Source organism: Malaya genurostris, chromosome 2 (assembly GCF_030247185.1).
Source record: "Malaya genurostris strain Urasoe2022 chromosome 2, Malgen_1.1, whole genome shotgun sequence".
Lineage (NCBI taxonomy): Eukaryota > Metazoa > Arthropoda > Insecta > Diptera > Culicidae > Malaya > Malaya genurostris.
In genome coordinates, this window is record NC_080571.1 from 329003773 (window position 1) to 329021548 (window position 17776).

The 17776-nt window shown below is 37.4% G+C and overlaps 1 protein-coding gene across 5 annotated transcripts in view; it reads left to right on the top strand.

Moving 5' to 3' along the window:
- Positions 1-17776, top strand: part of LOC131431478 (protein Shroom) — a 547622-nt gene that overhangs the window by 475228 nt on the left and 54618 nt on the right. For 3 of the 5 annotated variants that reach the window (XM_058597214.1, XM_058597217.1, XM_058597215.1), the window contains exon 8: positions 6633-6872. The exons of 1 other annotated variant lie outside the window; for it this stretch is intronic. In XM_058597214.1, the coding sequence (XP_058453197.1) occupies positions 6633-6872 (240 nt within the window). The remainder of the gene's footprint in view (positions 1-6632; positions 6873-17776) is intronic. One more of the 5 variants, XM_058597216.1, reaches the window with a different exon arrangement.

Sequence of the window (17776 nt, forward strand, 5' to 3'; positions counted from 1 at the left end):
TGCCGCAAAAGTAAAGCCACCGAAAGCTAGCGGTTCAGAGCATTTCAAGTGCTCGGTTGGATACAACAATTTAATTCATTCTACCGACATTGGAAACTTTATGTTGCATGACATGAATCTCAAAGTTATGGTTTAATTAGAACACTTTAATTTTACTGTTACTGCAGATTTAAAAGTTTTGTTTCCAAAATTGAAACTCTCAAAGCTCTCTAGTTTGAATTGGGACTGCTTTCAGAAATGATAAAAACTGAGTGTAGTTAATCAATAGTTTTGCACATAACAGAAAATAGTTTTCGCTGAAAAGATTGGTTTGTTTAAAAATGTCTGGGGAAGTATCGGAAGTGAATTTATTTCTCGTTTGTTGTTGGAACAGGAACTTCAAGTCTAGTTTAATTTATTTTTTAAAGTTAAACACGAAAGGGTTTTCTCTATTTAAAATATGTTTGAATCAAATGGGATGTCTACGAGACAAAAATACTATGTTTCGTTTCAAGAAGTTAAGTAGTTTCATTCTCTGACAATCTTTTTGACTTATCCGAAATCCGAAACGTTACTAAGGTTTCGACAAGTTAAACAACAAAATAAACAAAAAGCAATTTTTTTGCACCTTCCCCACCATTTGAAACCAACCTCCCTGAACCCCCGCCACCCTTGAACCGCTCCCTTGAATGACTCTTGTGCACGGGCCTGAGCTCTTTAGGTAACATTTGGAGCCATTAGAAGGGCTGATTTTGCATAATGTTCCCCATTCTTGTCCAATTTTCGCTGTATTTTGCTACAATGCAAACGACCAGCAGCAGGATGACGCAATCGATCTTTCTATGAAGGGAAACTGAGTCTTCGAACGTCCCGCAATTGATTCAATTTTGACAAAATTCTTGATACTGGAACTGGAACTGAGCTCTGGGTCGAAACCAAGCGGAATGATTCACTTGCTTTACTTCCTGCTCAGTCAACTGTGCAGGCTAGAATAATATATCAAGTGTGAACCTTCTATACCTACACAGTTACGAGAAAGGCGTCATGAGTTTTCTTCTTTGATACTCGTTGATATCATACATTTAAAAAAACTCATTTTTATTATTTGTGATTATGTAATACAACTGAAAATGTTATCATAAATTGATGATCATATTTCCGATGGCATGTAACACATGGATCAATAAGTCCCGAGACTAAAGCAGAGATGGCGCTCGTAGTAAACCAGTAACCACGTCTTTCTAGAGTTCTAACCTTTGCTTGAAACGGGTCAAAATTTTAAATCGATCCGACCAGAAACAGCTGAGTTATCGAGGTTGGAATAAAGTCGTTTTGTAGTTTGTTCAAAAAATGGAAAAAAACCGAGTTTCGTGTTTTGATAAAACATTGTTTTTTAATGGTTAAAAACACCGTCAGTTATCCGGACTCTTGTCCATCAAAAGCAACGATTTGTCGGTGGTTCGCCGAGTTTAAACGTGGTCGTACCGGCACAAATGACGCGGAACGCTCGGGTAGACCTGTGGAAGCCGTTACACCGGAAAATGTGAGTCAATTGACAAAAATTATAATGAAAGATCGTAAAGTGAAGCTCCGTGAGATTGCTGAGATGACACAGGTATCATAGGGAAGTGTATTTACTATCCTTCATGAAAAATTGAGCATGAAAATTGTTTTTTCCAAGTGGGTGCCGCGATTGCTTTCGATGGAACAAAAACAGCAACGAGTCGATGATGGCGAAATTGAACGAATTAGGCTTTGATCTGCTTCCGCACACCCCATACTCGCCAGATTTAGCCCCCAGTGACTACTGGTTCTTTGCTGATCTTAAAAAAATGCTCCGGGGAAAAAGATTTGGCTCAAATGAGGAGGTCATCGCTGAAACTGAAGCTTTTTTTCTAAGCGAAAGATAAATATTTTTATAAACATGGTATTGAAAAATTGGAAAAACGTTGGAACCATTGTATCACCCTAAAAGGTGATTATGTTGATGAATAAAAAAAAATTTTGCAAAAAAAATGTTGTTTCCATTGTTAGTCTCGGGACTTATTGATCCATGTGTTAGCAAAAATCATGTTGGTAATAGTAAAGTAAAGTAAGTTGTATTCACGACAAAAATCATACTATCATTTACAGCGACGATGTAAAATGTAAAAAAACTGCGAAACTGTGCTAAAAACTGTTCAATATGGTATTGGTCTTGCTAGTTGATGGCCTAACGAATCGGTTTTAGCTATACCGGCCCCCAGTTTCCGATCCCAGTGGTACCGAAAGCTGTGATCAAAAACTCAAAAATGTAGAGTTTTAAAGTCCCATCGCTAGATCGCTAAGAAATTTAGGACGAATTTGACTTCCGACTCTTGAATAGTAAAGTGAAGAGCTTTTAAAATTTTCAGACAAGGACCAGGCAAATTTACTTGGCTATTCCGATACCGGAAATAGTACCTTTCTTAGAGTGACTGCATATCTGTTCAAATCACACTAACTCACGCAACATGGTTTAGTCGTCGTAATTCGGCATAGTAAGCGAATCATCAACGTTTCCTTTCTTCCATATTCGTCATCCTTCAGTCAATGTTGCAAATATTCTTCGTGTAACTAATTCATTCATCGATCTTCGCCGCGAATATGCTTCTATTACTCACGAGACGGACGAACAACGTTGAACTCTTCTCTGCACGAAAGAGAGAAGGGTGAAAATGAATAAGCAATAATCGTAGAGAACCCGAATATACTAATACATTCTTCGCTGCTGCTATACATCGTGCATGTTCGTTTTATACATCCGTTTGGCATTCGTTCATTTACTTTATACCGTTGACAGACATGTGATTTCCGTACAATGATTTCTGTACAACGTTGTACGCGTACAACGATGAGGTTACAGACATGTTTCGCGCACAGAATGAATGTACTGTGAAACAAAAAAACTCAAAATTTAGCCTAATTTCCCAGCTCCGATGATCGATAATATAGAAACCAAAAATTTTTGTTGTTTGAAGATTATTACTAGCAACTAATTTATGACAGATATAATCTTGTCTCTCTGTCTTAACTATTAAACTATTTGTGTGTGAGTCTTCATTGGATGACAGTATCATCATAGCATTGTTTAAATGTAATTAGCATTACAAAATTAGATGTTCATAATTTTGATGTTCTACCGTAACATTCACTGATAAAAATAAAAAAAAAATATAAATATAGAATGGAGGAAATATGAAAGGCTTTTAGAACTAATTTTCGAAACACGAGCACTATTTTTTTGCAACGACGCTGATTTCTACCAAAATGGTGATGAATCACTAAATTTTGTTTGTAGATCTTACCGACTTTTGCCAAATCCGCTTAAATTTCAAGATGTTCAGTCATAATTCCTTTTTCATCCGCATATTCATGATAAAAATAAGAGCGCATAAACTATTACGATTGAGTCTCAAAATAGTAAATAAATCTAAGATATCATTAGTATGTAACCAACAGAAACGGCATGGCACACACATATTTCAGAAAAATTCTGTCAACGAAACAGTTTATTCATCACGAAATTTTCATGAAAAGGAATCTGTTCATCATAAAACTGAATTTAAAACCTTCTTGAATTTCAAATCATTCCGAAATAGATTTGACATAGGTTTGATGGTATTATATAATAGCAAAGTGCTTCAGAAATCTTATGAAAAACGGTCTACTACACTGGAATATAATCTGATAATGGTTTTATTAGGATTTTGAGAAGTTTAAAGTTGTTATGCTATATTTATGAAGTAACACTGAAAACTATTACAAGTATTTCTTAAATTGAATATGTAACTTGGTACGTGTTCTGCTTCAATTACTGAAAGTCATGATTCGCTGTTCTCTCTATTCATATCCAAAATAAGACTCTTTCTAAACAATTTAAAAACAAGTTTTCTTTCCATCGAACGGCATTCAACCCGATGGCACAAGAAGACGTAATAAGAAGATTTAGAGTTTCCAGAAGTGAATATAGGGGACCAATGTTATAAATGGAATTTCGATAGGTCATCAACAAACAGGATGATTAAACAATTGATTTATTCATGTATTGGATATTTATCGTTTATTATTACCACATGTGCATTCAAAATATAAATCATTATGTTTTTAAATCCATTTCAACAATAATCTTACTTGTTATTGAATAGAAAACAATTTCTCAATAGTGCTGATTTTTTGTACAAATATGAATAAATTGTTTTCCTTATTTGTATTTCAAAACTTCACCAAATTAATGAATATTTCTTGGTTTGACTGCTTTTTGAAAATATGCTACAAAGTATATAAGTTTTATGCTGCTTGTTAGCATTTTACCGAGATTTTTTTCAAAATATGACGATGGTTGTTTATTATTTGATGCTCAGAAAAAGGAAATATTGTTTCATGAGTTCACCATCGCTCGCCAATGGCGCTGGTAGCAGTAAACAGTAATGTGATTTTGCGCAGTACAACGATGAATGACCGTAGTACGGAAATCACCGTTGTATCATGATGCTCGCGTGATACCACCGTGATTCAGGGTGACAGACATGTGATTTCATGGTGTACAGTGATACCGATATCACATGTCTGTCATAAGCATTACTCTTCGAATTGGTTCGAATAGCGTCACTGCGATGATCGTTGGTTTCCATTCTTCGCGAAGCATTTTTCAATTTAATAAATTCATCATATCTCGTGAGGTAGCAGCAATGGGAGAGTGCTGTGATACGGTTCATCACATACACATAAGACTATGGTAATAATGCAGGGGGAAACGTCTTAATTTGCTTGTTTCAAAGACAGCACGAACGATGATCGCGAATAAGGGTTTTGACGATGATCGCTGTATGAATATTCGTTCCACATTCGCGTTAAGTCATTCGGGGGTATGTTCAATGCGAATAACAACTGCAAGGAATAGTTCTTCGTGCGAGCAACGAAGCAGCGTCGGCTTCGTTCGCACCCGAATATACGGACAAGTCCGATTACCAGAACGATTATCGAACAAAGGCGAAGGGAAGCGAACGATGATCATTGGCGGTCGTTGCATTTTTGATATTCGAGCAACATTGCTTTCAGTTTGTGCGATTGAGATGAAGGAAGCCGGTCGATAACATCCAGTCAACGCTATTCTGTCGACCAAATGTTACTATGGACTCGTATGCAGGGATGAGACAAGACCTTGTAAATCCTTTATCATCTCGCCATTTAACTGTCCTAGCGATGTATTATGAAAACTTCTATCCAAGCACTTTATTAACAGCGAATGTTTTGTCTTCGTCAGTCTAAAGAACAAATTGGAACAGAAACGTGTCGCTTTATTTGGACTTTTTTCATTTATTTACCCCGGTCTTAACCGTTTTGGCCGTCCACATGGGGGCTTATCTGGACTCATTTCCTAAATAGATTTATTTCAAGATGTATGTTAATGTTTGTGATGAGCAGCAGAAGTGACAATAATCGATCCATTAATTCCGGCTTTGTCATTTGTCTGTTCCTCGAAGACCAAGATTGGGTCACGAAGATTTTACGTTTGCTGACCTACTGTTTTTTTTTTTAATTTTTATTACCATCTTAAGTGTGTGATAAATGGTCCCCACTGATGGTTAGCAGTTTTGCAAACTACATTTGTAAATACGGTTAAAATTTTGATTATTAGGAAAACTAACAGAACAGCTAGTTACAACTTCGAATGTGTTTACTTTTCATTTGCACCTCCAAAGTAAGAAAAAAACATAAACCCTGATCAGTCAATCCCATCTTACACTGTGTTCAATCCAAGCATCCGTCTTTCGTTCATTCGAAGTTATGGGTTAATTCCACAACATAAAACAGTTTACGATCTGCTGACCTCGTTAACCAAAACCTGAATGGAATCACTGTCCCACAAACAGCTGCCCAAATCAGTTTTAGGGCGGAAAAAATTGAATGTTTACGTTGGTTCACTTCACACTCCCCCGCCCGAATAGTTTTGCTCCTCTCGTGAGTTTTAAACACCACCTCCAATCATGACGTATTATGAAGCTCTGTTAGTTAGTATTGGTGGATCAATTTTAGGTCTGAATAAAGCCACGATATTAAGAATGATTGTGATAGTTTAACCTTACTAGCGCATTGGATATATGACACTTAAAAGCTTCTAGTAAACAGTATCTAAACCCTAAACCCATCTCTACGCTTCCGTAGTAGGTTGTAAACATACTTTCTCTCTTATCACGGATTGTCAATCGATAATAATGCCAGAGCGTGCTGCAAAATATCCGCCAACATGGCGTCAGAGCCAACGCAGATCATCGAAAGGAAGTTGATAAGAAATGGCAACACTGATTACAACCGACGATCGTCAAGCTTGGTATTAATAGATGCGAAGCCGATCCGAATGTCTACTGCTCGCCCGGAAATGATATATCTACATCTTTCAATTAAATTGGTATGCTTATATTGACACTCGACTTGATTTATGTAATCCTTAGTAAAACACTTATATCTTTGCAATTACGTAGAGTTTGCATGTTTGGTAAAATTGGGATTCTTCTTTCTGATGACAAAAACTAATAACTGATCTGATTATTAGGCAAATTCAGAATATAATCGTAGTTACTAACACACACTTCTCTTCCATATTCCCGCACACCTTAACACCCCTCATCCAGTTGCACCGGACGTGACTATCGTGACTATCAGGTCACCGATTGCAACAATAACGTCCCACCGTGCGACAGCAGTGACGATGATGCTGGCAGCCGCAGTTTCGGAAGCGGTAATTTACTCGACTGTCGGGCACATTCGTCCGCATCGGTACATTCCGATGGTCCCAGTAGCACCCGCGACTGGTTAGTATATTTCGGTTCCAAGCTGCATTTTCCGACGGCGAGAAAAACGTTGTACCTGATGTAAGTCGATGTCGTTTCTGATTTATGCTGCTGCTACTGCTACTGTAGCCTCCTTCGCCGAATCTGATGCTTTTATGCGTGTTTCGTAGTGTTGCAACAAATAAAAATGTGTGCTTGTGTTTATGGTGTGAGAAAACATTTGCTTGATTGGTCTTGTTTGAAGCTACCGCGATCAATCGCCACCGGACATAGTTGAATGGAACTTCCGTCCGTGGGCAGTTCATGAAAGCTAGTCTTATGTCCCGCTTGCTCCATTTTGAGCGATGTGTTGTTTTGTTTTTATTTTTTGTGTGTCCGCTTTTATTTGTTCGCTTATATTTGCTACTTTGGTTTGCTTGTGATTTATATATGTTCATACAATAGTTTAAAATTGAAGACTTACAACTTTCTAGTTAATTTTATTCAGATTTTTCCCGGACAAAAATTTGTAAACAATATGATTAAAATGAAGAAAATATGAAGACAGTGTCGGTCGTTTTCAATTCCATTTTAAAGATCCTATTATTGAATTTCATAAAGTGCTTTTACTTTTAACTGATTCTTCCCATAAATACCATGTTACCGAAATCAAATAGTTTCAACAGCCAAAATCGAACGAATTTCGGAATATTTCAAATTGGGTTTTTTTGCCGACCTTCATAAGATATCTATATGAATTTGTGACTCGTACAGTGCCATATGTTTCAAACACAGTTAGCAGAAGAAACAGTTTGAGCTATATCTATACCTCTTTTTATATATAAAAAAAAACAGAGTAAAATGATCACATGTAATGCTCAGTAATCTGGTGAAATATTGAGTTGCTGGCAAACAGAGGTTACAATTTCCTCTGTCCATCTTATTTGCCCGATTTGGCTCCCTCAGACTATTATCAGTTTCCAAACCCCAAAAAATAGCTCCTAATTTGAAAAAATCAACTTACGCGAGAGGATCATTGTCAGAATAATTTTGTTTTATTCCCCACCTAGTTAGATGGTATACAAAAAATGGGGTTGTTTTCATTTTAAAGATTTTCATGTGATTACTTAGTCTTGCATTATGGAAAAGACAAACCAAAACGCGCGTAAAAATCCTAGCACTGACGATGAATGGATAATTAGACACATTTTTTCATTTCTCATGTAGGGCCGAGTTTCATATACCTCTCGACTCAGTTCGTCGAGATCAGAAAACGTTTGTGTGTCTCTGCTATTGAATTTTATCCGGATCGAACTTCCGGTTCTAGAGTAACAAGGTAAAATGTGCAAAAAATGAAAAAAAAGTGCACTCGATTTTCTTCGAGACCGCCTAATCGATCGTCCTAAACTTAGATTCAAATGGAAATCCCTATGGTCCCATAGTCTACTATTAAATTTTATTCGGATCCGATTCTGGCTCCGGAATTACAGGGTGAAGTGTGTTTGCGATTGCAACTCATCATGTAGAGCGATGATGCAAAACACGGAAAAATTTGGCTCAACACTGTTTGTAGGCTATGTTTGTTGCTGGCCAATCGAACCAACCGATTTCGGCCAGAATAATTTCCAGACCCCAAGTTTCGGAAATAGTGGTCGAAATTCAAAAACGGAACTCGCTTTCTTTTTCTCATGGACGGCTGACCCAATTTTTACTTTATTCGGATCTGGTTTCCGGTTCCGGAACAACAAAGCGGGGTCTGCTTAAAATGTCAAATCTTCATTTAGAAGAGATGCAATAATCGAAGAAATTCTTCTAAATTTGATTCAAAACTGTATAAAAATTTAAAAGGTTATACTAGTTCATTCCCAAATGAAGATTGGAAGAGAAATTTTTCAAAGTTTTTTTAATAATATCCACGAAAATATAAGTCATATGAGAAAGGCATTGTTGCACATGTTGGGTCCAAACATGTTCTTGTTCAAAAATTTTGTATGTTAAGGCTCGTTGACGATAAAAAACTGGGCAGATTAAATTTAGAATAGAACAAATTACAATTTAGTAAGTTCAATCTAAGATGCATTTTTATTCATAATACACAATTTATTAGTCATCTTAGTTTTACTAATAACATTTACTTACTTGGGCTGCATGAAGAACTATAAACTTTTGAGTTTACTCCAACCATTAAGGTGCAGACTTCTCTGCTACTGATTTAGCTGCTTTTGTCCAAGATGTTCGAAATTTTTCTATAGTTGTAACTTATCGTTTATATTGGGAGTTCTCTCTTCATGAGAGTAATACCACTCGATAGGTCGAAACACCGGACAGTTATGTGGATTCGCCTCCCTCGATACAACTTGAAGTTATATCATTGCAGAACATCTTTGGCGTAATGACAAGTTTCCAAATCAAGCCATAATAGCGAGGAAGCGTCATGACTGCATAACAATGGTAACAATTGCTTCTTTAGATATTTTCACGGTATATTTCCGTGGTTACCGTTTCGGTAGTTATGAAGCTTAGGCTTGTTCGACCACAGTTGCATACTGCCAGCCAAACCAAATATTTTTTTTTGGAAAACTTGACCTTTTTCTTCATTTAGAAAAGCTCCTCTATGCCATTCTGCTGCATGGCAGGATAAAAAGACATTCCAGAAAGCTGCTTAATATTCGCTATACAAATCGCGAGTCCGGGTTTTAGCCGACACATTCTGATCATCATTGTGGTTCGGTACAGTTTTCACCTTAATCGACTTCATACCTTGTCGGTGCTTGAAAATATGCACGAAAGTTGAAGACATTCTCATTTTTCTAGCCACAGGCTGTGGTTTTTAAACCCTTCCCCCTGGAAAATTTTTCAACTGTAAGTTCCATGAACAATACAGTACTTTTTATATAAAAGTGCAAATAACTTGACTTTTCTTTTTAATTTTTGCATCTTCCTCACCCCCTACTTCCCTTTAATCCTCACCCCCCTAGATTCCCCCCCCCCCCTTTTGAACCCTTCATTGAACTCTCCATTGAACCTTCCTTTACAACCCCCACCCCCCACCACTCCTTGAATGATTCTTGCGCACGGGCCTGGAATCACCAAAAGTTAATTATTAGGTAATTTAAAGTTATCCAGAATTTGTCGTGAACAAGTCTTATTCAAGTTAGCTCTGTGGAGAAAATGCCGTTATCCTGGTGTGTAAATAACTTTTTTTCAGTTTCTCACAAAACTCACCGTAATGAACAGGGTTTTTGGCAATATTGGCAGGTGATCAGTTGATGGTCGTAGGTGACAAGCGATTTATACGGAATACTGCTTTGATCTAAAGTTATATAATAAGGTATAGGCTTTTTTGGGTGCATGTACAACAAGCGTACGTGTCAAATACATTCATCTCTAACTGAGATCACTGAGAGCAGGTCATACACATACACTTTTAAAACACTCTGCTACTCATACTCTGGTATGTTATATTTGATGTTTTCAAATTCCACATAGTGCATGTTATTGTCGCCTTCAGCAAATTTAATTGCTTTGTACTGCTCATAGAACCGAATGTAAATAACACTATTGGTTTTGTTCAATTGAAGCAAATCTACAACAGGGGCGAGGTGGATTAGTTTCTCAATCAAAGTTTCAAATTCAAAGTCGAAAACGAGCCCGTTTGAAAGCAGCAACAATTGTATTTTTTCGAGTTGCCAGTTATTCGTTAGGTTTACTCGTTACGAATTCGTCTTATTGTTCATACACTGTATTGCTCTAGCTCGAATCAAGTAAACAAATATGACGTGAACAAGAGAACCCGACCATAAAAAAAATGCTTGAGGTTCGAAATATACTCTAACGAATTTCTTGCTCCAATTGTTGATGATTGCAAAATGATATTTTCAACTTGCGCACATGATTTTATGTGTAATAATGTACATACCGTCTCCAGGACATGACCGAACGTATTGAAGATTTCAAGATTAACTTTATTCATCAATGTAATCTCCATCAAGAGCAACGCAATCATTCCATCACTGCTCTTACATCTCAATACCACTTTTGTAGAATGATTTATCTTTTGCTTCAAAATAGGCCTCAGTTTCAGCGATAACCTCTTCATTCGTGCGAAATTTCTTACCGGCCAGCGAACAGCCAGTAGTCGCTTGGAGCCAAATCTGGCGAATACAGTGTATGTAGAAGCCATTCGAAGTTCAATTAATGTAGTTTTGCCATTGTTTTGATTGACTTGTGACACGGTGCATTGTTTTGATGAAACAAATTTTCTTACTTTGCCATATGCGGTCGTTCCTGTGCAACTTCCGCCTTCAAACGCTCCAATAACGCTACATAATATTCACTGTTATGGGCATTTCCTTTCTCAAGATAGTCGATAAATATTACACCACGCACATCCCATCCCAGCCGATTATTGCGGTTTCGGGCGCTTTGGACGCGGTTCACCAGTTGACGAGGTTCGTCCATGTTTCATCCATTGTCACATATCGACACAAAAATTTCGGTTTGTTACGTTTAAACATGGCCAAACACTGCTCAGAATCATCAACACGTTCTCGTTTTTGGTCAACAATGAGCAAATGTCAAATGTTCATGCAATTTAAAGCCATGCAATTTTCGATCATTCAACTCGATTTTGTAGATTTGTTTTGTGTTTTCTGGTGTTACCGCCTCATTTAGACGTCCACTGCGTCCTGCATCATCGATGTCCCTACGACCACGTTTGAAGTCAGCAAACCATCGTTTTATTGTTATTACTGATGGAACGGAATCTGCATAACACTTTTCAAGCCATTACTTCGCTTGAACGACATTTTTTTTCATCAAGAAGCAGTGTAAAACTAAAACACGAAATTGTTTTTCATTCATTGTTCTGAAATTAGCAAAAGTATCAGCTGTCTTTTAAAGGTTAGAAGTGACTAAACCAGATTTCTAGATTGCTCTGAAAAATCATCGTTTCGACTATGTTTTAACGTCAAAATCTAGATGCACAATAATAAATATAAGCAATATCTACGAGAAGCCAAAGTATGTTTTAGCTCAGCTTCCCCATTACTATTGAATGATCCACGGCACGAAGTACGATGGCACCTTGCCGATAAGAACAAGTGAAGTTACTCGTACTCGCTGAAGAATTACATAAAAAAATACACAACGAGTACTCGGATGCCGGGCTGTTATTCAACTAATTGTTCAGCGCTTCTGTGTTAATTAAACGGTGATAATCGCCAGCCAACCAGTCAACCTTTTGCTGGCGGCGGGCGCATGACACATGCTGCAATGCTTGTTTGGTGAGGAAAAAATTGCTTGCTGTCGACTTTTTATTTTGATATTTCAAGAATCATGCCGAGAGCTGTCAATGTTAATGCTTTCCGGTGATGATGATTATGATGATGATGATAGTAACGAACGACGACGAAGGCTTGTCATTCATCATACTACGATAAATAATCCCGACGGCTATAGGCTACCCATATGTTGAGATGAAATCCGGCAGGATTCTAGCAGTGTCTCGTTTCTTCATAGCATGCATTCGTGACATACTGGTACTGAACGAATCTATCTATGAGCTAGTCGATAACCTTACGCATATAAAGAAACCATGTTATGTCAAATGGCAATTGCCCTCTATTCGGGGACAATTAGCTAGCAATCATATTCGCCATTACCAGGCACAATTCCATTCACCTGCCAAAAGCAGAAAGCCTCAGCAAGTCGAACTACTGCTGCTAAAGTGCTGCAGTTGGCGGTCGCTATTCACTACTTGTATGTGTACGCGTGTCTTGCTAAACTGGTGCCCCTAAAGTTGCCATAAATAAAAATTCAAATTAGTCTGACGGTCGCTGGAGGTGGCGGAGGTGCCGGCTGCTGCGTGTTTGATAAGTAAGGAATTGCGTTTCTAACACGATATGCACGATTCGTATTTGAGCATTCGGCCCGGAGCCGATTTATGGACCCCGGGAACTGAGTGATTCACGATTTATTATGCACATTTTGCACGCCTCTCCGGCCGACATGACAAGCGGTTATTCCGGCTGCTGTTCGCTGCCGCCGTGAATTCGTTGCTTTATTTTCCCGCTTAATTAGCGAAATTGACAGATTTATTTGTAAACCTTCTGGGCACACTCTCTCACACACACACAAACACCAGCAGTTTCTAGTAGGGAGGATGGATAGATAGTATTATATTGTCACGTGGCTGATTTGTTCGGTGATACGCCGGGAAATTACCTTGTCGGACGTGGAATAAATTGTTGCCTTGCGAAGTGCAACAATGAATGTGATAGCAAGACCTTCTTAGATGGCATCAAGTAGCTTTTGATTCGTTGTTCGTAGTCGTTTAAATTTGCTTGGAAAAGACAGCTCGGCTAGATCTGTTTCCTGGCGAATTTGATAAGTTTTCATAAGATTTGACAACATGACAATCGAATTTGTCATTGTCCAGCGGTCGAGACGATAAAGACAAAAAGTAGTGAACAATAAATAGTACAATAGGATGCTTTCGTTATGAGCCAATTCAATCTGTATTGATTTCGAGCACGGCAAATCTAGACCTAGTGATGTATTTTTTTACTCGATTAATCAAAACAATCGAATAAAAGGCCAAAGTAATCGAGTACTTGTAATCGATTAACGGTAGTGCCACTAATCGAGATAATCGATTAATAGTAATCAAATAATCGAGATCTATATCAATTTAGTCTATATAACGTTTAATCTTAGGCTGCAGACAGAGTGAACGCGAGAAGCTGAGCTAAATGACACTAGCAAACCAAAAGCGGGATTGATACTAGAAGCAAATCAAACGAGACTCAGCTTTCAATCTAACAGGGTTCCCTTTGAATTGACGTACATTTTCCGCTTTGATCGGAATCAAGCTTGCCTCAGCTGCTCGCGCTCACTCTGTCTACAGCCTAAGGTTGAACTCTAGGACAGGACCAGACGACTATGTATTCGCTTATGAAGCCAGCCTACGATTGGTTAAAATTGGCATAAGCAAATACACGATTTTTTAATTCATATTACCGCAGTGTGAAAAAAAAGTGTTGTCAGGATCACGGGTATTGGTTTGTTTTGTTCTTAATGTAAGAGAAGATGATTTTTTTCAGTTGTTTACTGTTTGCCATAATCTGTAAATGAAGTAAATATAAAGGGAAAAGCTATGTTTTGCAAGCGAATACACAACCAAAGTTTTTCAATTGTAATTGAAATTAAATTGAATATTTATCATCTTTTTTCTGTTCTGGTATCATTGGTCGAGAGCCTTTTCAAATTTTAATGAGGGATCCACAAAAATAAGAAGATGAATTTCATATTGGAAAAAAGTGGATGGAATCATATACGAATAAAACTGACATGCCCTTTATCACACTTCCGAAAAGCGATAATCAATCGATAATTCTGGAATTAGACTCTAGAGCTAGACCCAACATCTTGGACAGGCTCACAATTCAGATGCGAAATTCTGGTCCGGAATCCAGATCAAGAATTCAGTACATGAATTTATAGAGCTTTGAAACTGAACTGAATCGAACTTCTAGAATTGAATTCTGAATTTGAACTCCAAACCTGAAAAAAGGAACTGAATTCAGTTCCAAAATCTAGTTAAATAATCCAAGTACGGAATATAGTTCCAGCATACATGTCTTGAATTCTGAATATGAATTCTGAAAATGGATGTACCAGAATAATGAAGGTGAAATCCTAAATCAGAATTCTGGACTCAAATTCCGAACATAAATTCAGGAAATATCTTCTCAAATTTAGTCAAAAAATCAGTTCCTGAATCCAGAATTATAATTGAGCTCCAGAGTCATAGTTTAAATTTCTGAACCTGTAATCTGACCTAAATTCTGAAACTAAATTTTGAAACAAAACTCTAAACTTAAAATTAAGCTCAGAATTCTAGTGGACTAGAATCCAGGTTCTGAATTGAGTTTCGAAATTCATCCAATCCAAAATTCGGCTTCCGAATCCAGATTTAGTATTCAGAAGCTGAATGCGATTACTGATAATTTATTGATGCTAGTTGAGAAGACATCCGATAAGCGAATAAAAACCCGACCTGAACGTTTCACATTTTCTCAGGTTTTTGCTTGCTTTATTATACACTAATGGTAAAATTTTTTTACTCAACACAGATTTTCATTTGGCAGCTTTGATTCCGCCTAGAATAATTTGATTGATTAATTACATTAATAGTAATAGCCTAATAGTATTCGATTACACTAATCGACTACTCTTTTATTAATCGAAAAACCGAATAATCGATTATTACGAGAAATCAGACATCACTAGGCCTAGACCAAAAACAATTGCACTATGCGGTACACTGTCAGAGTGAAAGCAGAGATGCCAGATTGAGAGATCTCTAATCTGCTGATTTCTTAAAAGTGCTGTAGATATTTTTTCGTCTGCAGATTTTTGCAGATTTCCGAATATTTTCGCAGATGTGAATAACTCTGAATCCATTAAAACATTTCGCTTTTGCAATACGTGCTAAACACACTAATATCCAGTTTTTCACAAACAAATCACAAAAAGCTACTTCAGATATTCATTTTGTGATAAATCGATAAATAAGTGCAAAGTACAATAAGAATATGTGCTTCAAACGAGTCGTAGTGTCTAGTCATATTGGGCGACGAAAAATATAAAATTTTACAAAACACGAGTAGTAAATGAAACTACAAGAGATAGGCTCCCAAGAGATGTCAGTAAATCCGAAAAAAAAGTCTGTAAATTTTGGAGAAAGTCTGCGAAGAACTCGATATTCAAGAGTTGGCAAAAAAAAGCTACAATAAAAAATGTCTGGAGCACTTCGTATGATATTTGCAGATTTGCAGACAAATCTGAAGACCTGGCATCTCTGGATAACCCTTTCAGATTATACACACTGTTGACGTAGGGCTATACAACTATTGTCGAAACTAAACAGCAAAAATCCATATATGACGAAATTCATAAGAAGTGGTTCCTAAAACAAAAATTTAATTTTACAAGAATGATTTACATATGTGTCAAACTCACTTCGCCTTTCAAGTAAAAGTTTACATTGTTTCAGTATATAAAATTGTATCAGAATGCACTAAGTTCCACGTATGCCGGTATTAAGCGAGCGTTTAGATACAAATATGTCGATTTGGTGTGAATAAGCCTGAATTTTTGTTTGTTTGGTTAGTATGACAGTTTGTACATACCGAAAATTTCGCTTACCAAGATGATTGCTGAGAACTGTTCAAATCTCGCAAAGTTTTCCCGAAATCCGGAATGAAGTCTGAATTGCAAACATTGCTGGCAACAGTTACTTTATTTTTACGTTTCGCATTCAGTTCATCAGTGCATTAGCAGATTATGTTGATCTGCTAACGCCACGTCGTGAATCAAACTTAATCCGCTAAGCACACGTAAAGTACTTGCCATTTTTCAATTCACTTACTTAGGCCCTTCCTGACGTCCCGAAAGTACGAAACAAATTGACGGCATTCTGGCCGCCAACAGGTTATAGTCATTAAGGGGTTTTGGTACCTCACCGGTTTGTGTAAATGGATGTAAATGTATAATCCTTTCCTGATCGGGGATCGAACTTAGGACAACTGGCTTGTAAGACCTGCGCGCTATGCATTGAACCGCCAATCCGGGCTCTAACCTTTGACTTGGTATTACATTCATGTAGTGGAATTTGACCTTTTGTTTCAACAGACTTCGCAGCCGATTCAGTGTGTACAGAACCATTGCATGGCTGGTGCAACGATTCTACTGACACTACGAAACCTTCCAGGTCGGGGCTCGAACATACGACAACTGGTATGTAAGACCAGTGCCATATGCAATCAACCACCAACCCGGGACAACACAGGCTCTAACCTAAATTAATGCCAATAATCGAAAGGCAGGATTTTTACGATCGTTACAATACATGCTATCTAATGATTGCAGTGATAAATATGCACGGTCTTTGAATGGGTGTGTCGAGACGGAAAAGAGACGAAAAAGTCGCAGAACGACGACTCCGACAATTAAAATAACCTGTTTTAATCCACCTAGTGGTGTAATGATGCCTTATTCATATCTCTCATAGTCTCATATATAAATGTGTGGATTTTCGCATAATTATTTTGTTTGATTCTTGAAAAACAAAAAGTATAACCTACAGACTTGCAGGAATCGGAATCCGGGAACCGGTACAATCGAAGTCGGCTCAAGAAAAGTGACTGGGGTCCATTTTTGAGTCTATAGTCACAATATCCTGTCGTTAATCGAAAACCAGGAATCAAAAAAGCCCCGCAATCAATTTGTTTGGCCTTCTACTGACAATGACAATCGATTGGAATAGTTTTGAGGCAAGTTTCGAAATTAGTTTACGTATCTTACTTACCGCTTTTAGTAACGGTATAAATATTTTCAAAATCTTCACCCTGTAATTCCGCAACCGGATGTCGGATCTGGATAAAACGAGACTTTTCATTTAAACCTATATTCATTTGTGAAAATCGGTGAAACCATCGCTGAGAAAAGTGAGTGAGATCCATTTTGGAATATATGACCACTGCTTCCGATGTTCCTGGAATCGGTTACCGGGAATCAGGACAGCCAGAATCGGTTTATTTATTTGTCTACAGATAATTGCTACCGATTGGAATAGTCACGAGGTCAGTTTAGAATTCTTTTATGTTTTTTGTTTCGCCACTTTAAGTGAGGGTATCAAACTTTTAACACACTTTACCCTATAATTCCGGAACCGGAAGTCGCATCCAGATGAGACTTTGGAGTTTTTTAAAGGATTATGAGACCTTTCATTTGAACTTAATCGGAAAATCGGTCACGCCATCTCTAAGAAAGATGATAAAATAATTTGAAATTGTAATTTTTACACTAATCACCCAGTAATTCCGGAACCGGAAGTCGGATCAAAATGAAAAGCAGGAACTTTGTATAAGACGTTATTACCTTTCATTTGAATCTAAGTATGCGAGAATCGGTACAGCCATTTCTGTGAAAAATTTGTGCAC